Source organism: Stylophora pistillata, chromosome 8 (assembly GCF_964205215.1).
Source record: "Stylophora pistillata chromosome 8, jaStyPist1.2, whole genome shotgun sequence".
Taxonomy (NCBI): domain Eukaryota; kingdom Metazoa; phylum Cnidaria; class Anthozoa; order Scleractinia; family Pocilloporidae; genus Stylophora; species Stylophora pistillata.
This window is the reverse complement of record NC_142526.1, coordinates 31933047-31944025: the sequence shown is the minus strand read 5'-3', so window position 1 is coordinate 31944025 and position 10979 is coordinate 31933047. Positions and strand designations below refer to the sequence as shown.

At 38.7% G+C, this 10979-nt stretch overlaps 2 protein-coding genes across 2 annotated transcripts; both read right to left on the bottom strand.

The window, feature by feature from the left end:
- Positions 1-286: 286 nt before the first annotated feature.
- On the bottom strand, positions 287-7011 carry LOC111328518 (sorbitol dehydrogenase). The gene is made up of 9 exons (XM_022932976.2): positions 6878-7011; positions 6764-6797; positions 6180-6344; positions 5602-5761; positions 4712-4830; positions 4339-4404; positions 3446-3621; positions 1607-1728; positions 287-1177 (listed from the first exon to the last, which is right to left on the bottom strand). Exons 1-9 carry the CDS (start codon positions 6932-6934, stop codon positions 1009-1011), a joined length of 1068 nt encoding a protein of 355 aa, XP_022788711.1. The 5' UTR covers positions 6935-7011; the 3' UTR covers positions 287-1008.
- Positions 7012-7840: 829 nt separating this feature from the next.
- LOC111328361 (anaphase-promoting complex subunit 4) lies at positions 7841-10953 on the bottom strand. Its single transcript, XM_022932771.2, has one exon. It carries the CDS (start codon positions 10905-10907, stop codon positions 8622-8624), a length of 2286 nt encoding a protein of 761 aa, XP_022788506.1. The 5' UTR covers positions 10908-10953; the 3' UTR covers positions 7841-8621.
- Between the last annotated feature and the right edge of the window lie 26 nt (positions 10954-10979).

Below are 10979 nucleotides of genomic sequence, written 5' to 3'. Positions count from 1 at the left end.
GCATTGACAAAATAGAATAGCAAAACTAGCAGTGAAAAAAAATAGCATTACCATAATCTAAGTTACTTCTGCCATGGAAACTCCAAAAAGCTCTGGTCAAATGGGTCAGTAGGCTCTTCAGCTGACTCTACCTTTTATCTTTTAAATCATAACAGCCAGAGTCAACCAAAAGTAGAATGTCCAGTATAGCAAGACTTAAGTAGGCTCAATAAAAATAGCTTTTGCTGTGAAAATTGTATTTAAGTTAATCATTATTACATTGTACAAAAAAATAACAAAACAAAACAAAAATACAGATGGGTTTTTATTTTCTCTTGCTGATATTATTTAATTGCCATATCTCTCCTTTTTTTCATATGTTGCACTAGGTGATATGATATGGAATTTTATCAGTGCTAGCTTTTTAGTCTACTAATTTCAATTCACCCTTTTGTAAGCTTACTTGGCCTTTAAAGACTAGGATCACCAAGAGCTCAGACCCCTGATTCAACCTTCCTCCTTTTAACACCTCAGCTACTATAGATGTGACTAAAAATGGAATCCCTAACACTGTCAATCATGTCAGTAATACTTTCTTGAAATGAAAACTATATTCATCTTTTAGCCACCACTTGCACCAATGATATGTTAGGTGTAAAGATGTCAGCGATGAAGCTAGCCTAAAGGCAGGTAGGCCTGGGCCTGAAATTTTTTCTGACCACTTAATTTATAATATGATTCTTGCAAATATTAAAACAAAAATTAAACTTTCTTAGGCAGCCAGCCTACAACAAGTCAAAAAGATGGCTATGCCCCTGGATGCATTTTTTTTAAACCCACTATTGTCCTTGCTGCATGAGTTTTCCATTAACGTGTTCCTTCCTACGACTCCCAGATCTGATTGTCAATTCTCCCCTCTAGCTGCTATACATCTCCTTGCAGATTAGTTGCAAGAATTTGGTGTCAGATCAAGAAAACAACCTTAAGGTATATTCGAGACAACAGTTCAGCATATATTATGTTTGTACTTTAATTCTGATATTCCTCATTGCAGTGAATCATAACTTTTATTGCTCCTCCAGCACCAGTTCTTGAAGTCTCAAAAGCATCAAGTGATTGCTCCAGTTTAAAGTGATGTGTTATGAGTGGTTTGACATCTACTTTTCCAGAGGCAACTAATGCAAGGGCAGCAGGATAACTGTTAAGGGAAAAAATGAAATAAAATGCAATTATGTCTGTTGAGAAAAGAGCAGAAGCTGAGTGAATTTAAATGTGGCATCAATAACCAAATTATATGGGATGTATTTATTATAAGAAAAAAAGAGAAAAGGCAAGCTGTGAAGAGAAGAATAAGAGATACATGTAATTAGAAAGGATGGGAGAAAATTCAAAAAGGGTAAATGAGTGGAGAAAAACAGAAGAAAGGGTGTGTAGGAAGGGAAGACAGGAAGTGATCCGAGGAAGGGTGGGGTGGGGTAGGGTGAAGACAGGGCATGAAGGTTCAGTTTGAGATAGAAGAGATGAGAGAAGGCAGGATGAGGGAAGAGAAAGTGAGAGGAACAAAGAGGAACAAAGTGATCAAAGATGATCTAATGTAATATATCATCGAAATCTTTTTTGAACATACCAGTTAGTGTATCTGAATATTCCCCTTATATCCACTTCTCTAACCAATGCATCAACAATAGGAAATTGCACGACTGGCTTTCCCATTCCAACTACTACAAGTGTTCCCCCTGACTTTGTAGCCTGAAAATTGAAAATCAAAATTTCCTTCCCACCATAACATCAGTATACATATTCTCCATACTGTTCTCTATACAATTCCTAAGGTGCTGACAGAGAGAATTTTGGTAAAATAATCAAGAACTTCATTAGTTGATGATCATTTCCTTTATTCTTGTAACCTTATTGCATGATTCAAGGGTGATATTGTCAGTAGAAATGAGGACAAGGTTAAGGGACACAGAGTGCTAACTCTATGTTATCCCAGTAGGCATGATGGCATGCATAAGGTGGGCATAGAATTAGACATGAAGATGAACTCACAGATGGACATGTAGGTAGCTGCATAAGGTTAGGTGGAGACAGGAGCATGGGTATGACCAAAAGCATTGAAAGAAACAAGGAGGATTACTAGGCTAAGGATACAGAGTATAAATATACCTTATTAACCTAGCGCGAGGGCTGTACTGGGAGAATATTGGCCTGAGGGCCGATATTCTTCCAGTACGGTCCCGAGCAAGCTTGGTTAATAAGAGATTTATTTTACGACTGAAGTTCAAAGGAACACAAGTGTGGTATCATTCGGGACCATTCGGGACAGTGCCCGGCCCAATACTTAGAGAATATTGACTGGCAATAGAGCATTTTGATTGGTTGATTTTAGTTATAGGCCCTCTGACTGCCCGAGTCGTGTAATAAATACTGGTACTGTTACAAACAGTTCAACTTTTCCAGTCCTAAAACCACCTAACCTGTATGAAGGCACCAGGATAACATAATTGCTTTTCCTTTGAGTCTTTGCATTCTTATAGCTTTTATGTATTATGTGCTTCTTTTGTTTCAAATATTAGGTTTCATTTTGCATTTTGTAGATTTTTCGCTTGGTTCATTATTTTTTGTGAGTCCAGGCACAACCATTTTTACAAAACTAGGCTTAGTTCTGGGTCTGTTTGAGTCCAGTTTAGTGGCAGTGTGTTTCAGTCACAATTGTCTTTTACTGCTTTATTTTGTTTTGCTTTGTTTCACTTTGTTTGGTATCCACTTGTTTGCTTTTGACGGTTTGTGTAGTGTATGATATAAATTAAGCACATAAAGATGTATGCAGCTTCACTGTAGTTTCTGTAACTAACTATTCTCACTTGTGTAAAAGCCACCACATGTCAAATTAGTAAATCAGATAACTCTGCACTCTCATGGCAGAAATGCTATTGTCCATTGGGAAATTCTCAGGACTTTTCTTATGCTGTTGCATGCAAATCTCTCTCTTCTTGCAAGTCTACTGACCTCACCACTTCCCCTTCAGCGGTGCCGGCCAATTCCTTTTTCAGCTCACCCTACACCTTAGGTAAAAATTCTTTCATCCATAACTTATCCATCATAAGGCATAGGGTGGCTTTTAGGGAAATGTGAATTAATTACTATGCCAGTTCAGAGGATTGCATAAAACAGATAAATGCAAGTATGTGCATCCACCCCTAGGCCTCCTCTAAGCCAACATAAAATCTCACTTGTAATCAGTAGATTTTTACTGGGTTAGGGGATGGGTGGGTGCGCAGTTGATTGTTATTGGGTTAGGGGATGGGTGGGTGTGCAGTTGATTGTTGTTGGGTTAGGGGATGGGTGGGTGTGCAGTTGATTGTTATTGGGTTAGGGGATGGGTGGGTGTGCAGTTGTTGGGTTAGGGGATGGGTGGGTGCGCAGTTGCTCAGAAATCAACATTGTATCATCCCATAATACATACATAAATTGCCGTATGGAAGCTTGACTCGGCTCCAGTGCACTCGATGGTTTGATCAGCAGCACCCAGGCTGTTTTCAATTTCCTTGGCTATGTCGCGGCTGTCTTTGGTGGGGTCTATTTTGAAGATGTAGTCAGCACCAAGTTCTTTGGCTTTGTTTAGTCGACCCTCATCAATATCTGAATGCGAAAAAAGGCAATCTTTAATAATCAGCTCATATTCAAAAGGTCTTATTTACCAGAACCTGAGAACAGTGCAAATCTGTGAAAACAGATTAAACCTTGTTCCCTCAGGGAAAATCATCCTTAAGTTTGACCATTTTGTGTCTAGTTACTCTATCAAATCTTGCAATTTTTGGCCAGTGTGATAATTTCAATATTTCTTAAAGGTGGTGATAAAAGTTGTATACTTTCTGAAGTGCACTTCTCCTTTAAAGAGGATTGTAAATATCCAACCCATTAACTCTCAAGATCTGTTCTTTAATTCTCCCCTCTAGCTGCTACATATTTCCTCAGTGCTCAGGGTTGTTGCTAAGTGCTCGGGGTTGTTGCTAAGTGCTCAGGGTTGTTGCTAAGTGCTCAGGGTTGTTGCTAAGCACTGGCTGACGGCGAAATTTGTTGGATGATTGCCGGCTCCATTTTTGGCCGGCAATCACATGGTAAAGTACAACGTGCACTACTGAGGTTAACCACTTACAATTGTTCACCACCTTTGAGCTGCCTTACTTGAAAGTTCAGCTGGAGATGTAATATCTTAGCTAAACCCCTAAGAGCTGGATCAAGATATCAACTTTTTACCTGATAACTTTGAGTATTCTCATTACCTATGTGCTTGATAACGGGAGAAGTTACATGTTAACTTCTTTTGGGAGTTTAAAGGTTAAGAACAGTGTGCACCTGTAATAGCCACTTTGCTTGCGCCACATGCTTTAGCAGTCACGAGATTGACTAAACCAATGGGACCTGTAATGATAATAATAATGAAATTACTGACAACAGATTAAATCTTTTTCCACTAGTTTCTAGTTTTACTAAATGTTTACTCATTATATAGATACACTACTGTCAACTTCAAAAAGGGAAAATGCTGGGGACAAATGTGACCCAACTTAATTTCAAATGTTGACTGTGCTGCGCTGTATTTTTCATCTGATATTCAACAGCCAGTACTTTAAATGAAGAACTGTTCATTTCTATGACAAGAAGAAACCATTTTTGAATTTTTCACTTGTCTTAAAACACACTAAAACTAATACCAGCATATTCTCACCTGCGCCACAAACAAGTACATTGCTTCCAATGGAGATACCTGCTCTGCGACATGCATGCACAGCCACAGACAGTGGCTCAAGAAGAGCTCCTTCCTCGAACGACACATGATCTGGAAGTCTGAAAGGACGAATTTTACAACTGTTAGACAGTTACATCACTGATTTATTAATGATAGTGATCAAAGTTTTATGAAACTGCATTTTTATTCTTATTTTCAGCCCTGATGATATCTTCTTCTTCTTCTTCTTCGTCCTGATTATGATGAGCATGGGTTGATATCAGATATATGATGTTGATATTTTATCAATTTTTAAGCATTCTCTGATCAAGAATTGTAATAAATGTTTGTGAAAAGTTTATGGAAATGATTTCTAGATTGTAAGAGTGATAAGGTTAAGTGAAGATTATACCCTGTGAGACAAACAAGCAAACAAAATGAACCAAAATCTGAAAAGTTAAGCCTTCTCCTTTCTTAGTTATCTGAGCTAACTGGTTTCTAAAATTAAATGAAAAACAATTATTTCTTGGTCCCTATTCTGGCCCCTTGTGCAGGAGATATACAGTTAACCATGATAGTTTATAGAGTGGCCACCTAATGAGAACACCAAGACTAAATAATGTTAGCACATGATGTTGTGATTTTTTGCAGCATACATCACTTTCAGGGTCTCTCTCTCACTGAAGTATAAAAAAAGTAGTACTGAACTGTCAGTAAAATTTTGACAATATACTAGGTGTAAACTTCAGTGTGTCAACATCCCATTCATAACACGCTTTGTTGCCCGCCACTTACTACTGGTACAAAGATGTAGCTGCTATGCAAGTCAGTTTTGAATGCAAACATTTTCTTTTTACATTTTCAGCATATCTGCATTAATATTTATTTACTTGAAACAAAAGTCCGCAGCATGACAGTAGTATCTGCAGAGTGAGCCGTCAATTGGAGGAGTTGCAGCGAATTTCATGTCTGGACATAAATTGTACCGACCTTCTTTACAGAATGAGCACTGACGACAACCAGCACCGGGTTCAATAGCCACTCTATCACCTAACACAACAGAGCAACATAATTAACCCTTAAACTCCCACAAGTGAGCAAGACAGAATTTCTCCTTACAATATCAACCCAATATCTAGCAAACAAGTAACGAGAATATATAAAAATATCAATTAGGGGGTTACTAGTTGATCCAATATAAAATTCTCCAAACTAATATCATAAGAATTGTATGACAGACAGTTAGGAGAATTACTATTGAGATATTGGGTGTAAAAGGGTTAAATAACTTTGTAAAGGTGCTGACATATCATGTATCTAAAATTGCTAATAAGACACTCTGGTAAAAACATAAGCAAATGGAACCAATGCTTGATTACCCAGACTGAATCTGTTCCACTGCAATAAGAATCAAATTAGCACAGAATTTTTCTGCAATCCTACCCCTTGGAGAATTCATCACACTTACCAACTTTAAGGTGTGTCACCCCATCACCAACCGCAGATACCACTCCACTTGACTCATGTCCAAGAACCATGGGTGCCATCAGGATGAAGTCTCCAATTCTTCCCTTCTTCCAGTAATGTACATCTGAACCACAGATCCCAACAGCCTGCATCTGAATTTGCACCTCTATAGTTTGTCAAAAAAAGTATTTTGAAAATTCAAGTCAAATATCAAAATTCAGACTAGTTATTTGCAAAAAAAAAAAAAAAAAAAAAAAAAGTGTACAACTTCTTTTAAAATTATCTTTGAAAACCTGGAAACCAATTTAAGAGAAAATTCTGAACTACTCTAACTTTGCTTTGTCGTTGAAAAGTTTGACTTGTTTTCGAGTGACTCACTGAGTCACCTGACTGATGTCTCGTATTGATTGTTTACTGCAAATTCTCTCGCTTTATATTCCAATAATGGTGCAATTCAAGGGAGCGATTTGAGGAAATTCACGAAAAAAAAATCAATATCGAGCTACTTGTACGTTGCGTCCCGTAAGAAATTACCTTGAAAAAGGAAAAATCGTGGAGACAAAGAGAAAAGTTTTAGATACCTACCGCCCTGGCCAGGTTGCGGGATAGGGCGTTCTTCCTGCAAAAGGAAAACGAATAATTTGTTTTGAAATCTCAGATTTAATATACAACAGGAATTACGAAAGTATGCTTTCTTACCAAGCTAAGATCGTCGACTTTACGAAGCACAGCGGAAAGATTGCCTTTCGTAGCCATTGCTTTCTCCCTTCTCGTAAAAGCTTTAGAGTAAGTGACCCAATCTAGTTCCAAACCTACGGGAACCTGGACTCTAGTCCAAACTCAACCTCGTTCTTATGGTCCTCTTTCTCCCTCCCTCGAGGGAGAAATGATGCTAGGAACAGGGTTGGGTCAGATTCCGTTCCGCTCACCCCTGGACCCGCCAATAACGTAAAGGCTTTTTCTGGATTGTTTTAATGTAACTAATATCACCAAAACTAAAATTGACTTTTTATTATGACTATGCTCTGAAAGTCTCTCACCTTCTTGTTTAGACCCTCAGAGTTGACTCTATCCCCACGACAACAAAATAAATTCTTTCTACTGACCACTTAAGAAGTCTCATAATTTTAGCTCGGAGAATGTGTTTCTTAATCAGACAATTCTTCCTTACTCATAATCAATTTTGCCTCATCACTCCTTTGCTCGACAAGAATTGGGTTTTGAATTTTGTAAAGAGAAATTACCTACTGATCACCTTGGGCAGCGAGAAGGCTTGGTTATCATTCACTTGGTAAGGTCCATCTAATTCAGATCCTTTGCACCACCCTAGCTTCACTCCCAAGATGACAAAGCTAACTGCTGGTTTGTTGCCTGCAAGGCTAGCAGAGTTGTTTCTACCATGAAATTGCTTATGGAACAAGAGAGAGCTGGGTGCTGTAGCCTTGATAGAATAGGGAGCATTGAGGGGCTCAATGAATCTTCTGTATTGCTCATGCACAGCTAAGGCTGATCAAAAGAATTGATGTATAAGGGGTCAAAAACTTGTGGCAAGATTGAAACGTAACTTTTTAAGTTCCTCCCAAAAATAAAAAGTGGCAGCTGCCTGCCTCTGAATTTAAAATAAGCTTATCTCACAGTCTAACTCAGATGGAACAATAGAACTGTCTTACCATTAGGTGGCTCCATTTTATTTTCAAAGTTTATCTTCACATCAGTACAAGCCCTAACAAGACTATTCCAGGTCACTATTACAAATGCGGCACTAGAGCATCCAAATTGTATTCTTAAGAACTAGGTGTATCTTTTGAAAAAGAAATATATATGGGGGAAATTCCAACCTCTACATATTTGTTAAGTCTGGCCTAGCTTCAAATATTCTCCTTAAAGTTTTGGCCTCATTTGACTTTTGATTCCACCCCATCATCAGCTGGCCTTGTGAACATCACAGTATGTAAGATGCTAATTCAGAATGATTAAAAAAGTTAGAGGGCATAAATTAAGTAAGTAAACTATTTCAGCAATGCACAAATATTCACTTACATACAATATAAAGGTGTCTGTACAGCTATGTAAATGTGCCACATATGTTCATCAGAAAATATAAACTAGACAGTTGAATGGTAATGGTTCCACAGATTTTGTTCTGGATCATTTGGCACAAATGATGAGAGGCTGTGGCAACCAGACAAGATTACCATTCATTATGTAATTTTCAAAGCTAAAGAAACATGATGTTAAGCTTCTCTTAAGGCTTGCTGTTGCTTCAAGGCTCGACACCAACTATTCAACTAACTAGCCAAGTAGCTATTGACTTCTCAGATGTTACAACAATTTCAGTTTGTTTACTAGCAAAACTGACTAGTAGAAATCGAAAACTACTAGCCAAAACTGATTTTCTACTAGTCTGTGGCTAGTGGGCTACCGTTATTGTCAAGCCCTGTGCTTAATGCTTTTCTTCAGAGGAGTTGTCTAATTCTTCATTTTCAGGTTCATCATCTTCTACTTCGTCATCTTCAGCATCCATATCAAACAATCGCACATTTCTCTGTGAAGCTGACAACACACACGAGACCTTACGTGTTCCACTAACAGCCAAAGACCCAGCCTTCATGCCAATCAGTTTTCGATAGTGAGTAATTCTTGACCCTACAGCAAATCCTGGAGGTTGAGATAGCTGATTGATGTATGTCTGCTTTTCTTGAGAAATGTCTAGGAAGTCTTCATCCTTGAGGCATTGATAAGGAACTTGAGCTAAAATTGAGATCCCCTCAGTTTCATTGCCATCATTGTCACTAATATCATCAGGTTTCTGTTGCTGAAGCAAAACTGTTAAATATTCAGAGTCATAGAACATGACATGTGAGAATGAGTATTTCACTGCGTTAGTGTCACATGGTAACTGATCAACACAAATCCTTGCAAAAAACAGCCTGTGCTCACTTCCCTTGATAGAAATGATACACAGTTTATTTTCATCTGGAAAGACTACAAGTGGATGCAAAGGACCTCCTGTCTGTGCTAAACAAAAGGGTGACTGCTCACTTTTGTTTATCTCATAGAGTGGAGAGCAGTTCCAACAAGAAATTGCTTTGCTAATGACACTTATTGGTTCAGTAAAAACCTTCTTAAGGTGTCCATGGAGCTTCCCAGAAAGAATTACCAGTGACTCTGTTAACTCATCAGGTATTAGCAATGGACTTGATTTCAGTGCTGGATGATTCTCCACAAACTTTGCCCAATCATTGTTTCCAAATGGAGGTTTCACTGTAAGTGGCTTTGGATCAAAGTACTGGCCAACTCTCTCCAGGGTAAACTTTCCTTGACTGTTAACCACAAGTTGATCTTGAATGAAGCTCGATACAAGCATAATTTCTTGCTGACTTCTTTGTTTCACAAAGTCTGGAATTTCTGCATCAGACAAACTCAGGATGACATAGTAAAGCCACTGAAAGAATGCTTTGAAGCTTTTGAGGCTGGTTTCAATTACTAAGACAAGCTCTTGGGTTTTCAACATAATAGAGCCAAGACTTGATACAGCAGCTTGGATGTCAAATTCAGAAAGACCCAATTCACCAAACTGCTCAAACCACCTTGACATTCCATGAATCTCTGTGACATGAAACAGCAGGGATTGTGTCACACTTTGCAAGTGCTTCAATGCTAAATTTTGAATACTAGAATAAGAATTTTCAATGCTGTGACCAAGCTTCTTGAGACCTTTTTCTGTTAGATCATGGATGAGGAAAGACTGCAATTCAGGACTTGTCACACCACGAGTGAGTAAGGTGAGAAATTCATCACTGACACTTGATCCAGCTGTCAATCGTTCAGCGGCAAACTTTGTCAACTTGGTGTCCATCTCCAGAAGTATGTCTTCCCAAGCATCTGACATGGCCTGCAAGGTGTTATCGAAGTAATCCATCAAGCTGGTGACCTCACCTATTTTCTTAGCAACTACTGCAAGTTCAAGACACCTTGATGACAGTAACTCGGAGTCATACAATACCAGCATTGCCACCTTTTTATCAGACCCTGGAACAGATGTCTTGACAACAGCTGAGAGCACCTTTAAGTCACATGACACACTGACACTGATGACTTCGCAATCGGAGTGCTTTGGTAAGACATCAACTGTATTAAGAGAAGCACAGAGAAAAATTCCATAGAGAAACAAATGAATTTTCCCTTTATCATCACCAATGGCTAAAACACTCAACTCTTCGGGAAGACACTTCATCTTTTTATGATCATCTGAGTCCTCTTGGGAGACTTCTTTGTAAAACAGTGCTCCTGTGGATTTTGGTAGATGAGAAAGCGAAGGCAGATAAAGTTCCGACTTTTCCACGAAAAACGGCAGATTTTTGTCTGCTGATATGTCATTTAAATCCTTCTCTTTTCCTTCTTCTATCCAATCCAAGGACATAGGCGTCGATTCTATCTCGGTTACGTGAACACATTCAGCGTTTTCGATGTCAAATAACTTGATTTTACCATCAATGAAAGCAACAGCTAAGATTTTTCCGTCCGGTCTCCAAGCCACAGATACAGCTCTACCTTCAGCGGAGGAAATCAGCCACACCCGCTTCCATGACAACCTCTGCAACCAAACCTCTCCCTCGACTGTTACAAGAGCAAGCAAATCCATCTTTGGTGACCATTTTTGATGGAAAATTTCCGCAGAACATGGTTTGTCTTCGAGCTGCCGAAACGATCCGTATGCTCCCGCCATTTTGTAATTTAAATTACGACCGCTGGCTCAAAAAGTTCGAGTCGTAAAGGGACGCAGGAACGAGGCTCACGC

Excerpts from the sequence above, each read along its gene's own strand:
- LOC111328361 (XM_022932771.2), bottom strand. The coding sequence starts at position 10,907 with ATGGCGGGAGCATACGGATCGTTTCGGCAGCTCGAAGACAAACCATGT.
- LOC111328518 (XM_022932976.2), bottom strand. The coding sequence starts at position 6,934 with ATGGCTACGAAAGGCAATCTTTCCGCTGTGCTTCGTAAAGTCGACGAT. Across the intron at positions 6,345-6,763 it reads CCCGCAACCTGGCCAGGGCG|AGGTGCAAATTCAGATGCAG; the intron begins GTAGGTATCTAA and ends GACAAACTATAG. Across the intron at positions 1,729-3,445 it reads GCTTCCATACGGCAATTTAT|GCTACAAAGTCAGGGGGAAC; the intron begins GTATGTATTATG and ends TTCAATTTTCAG.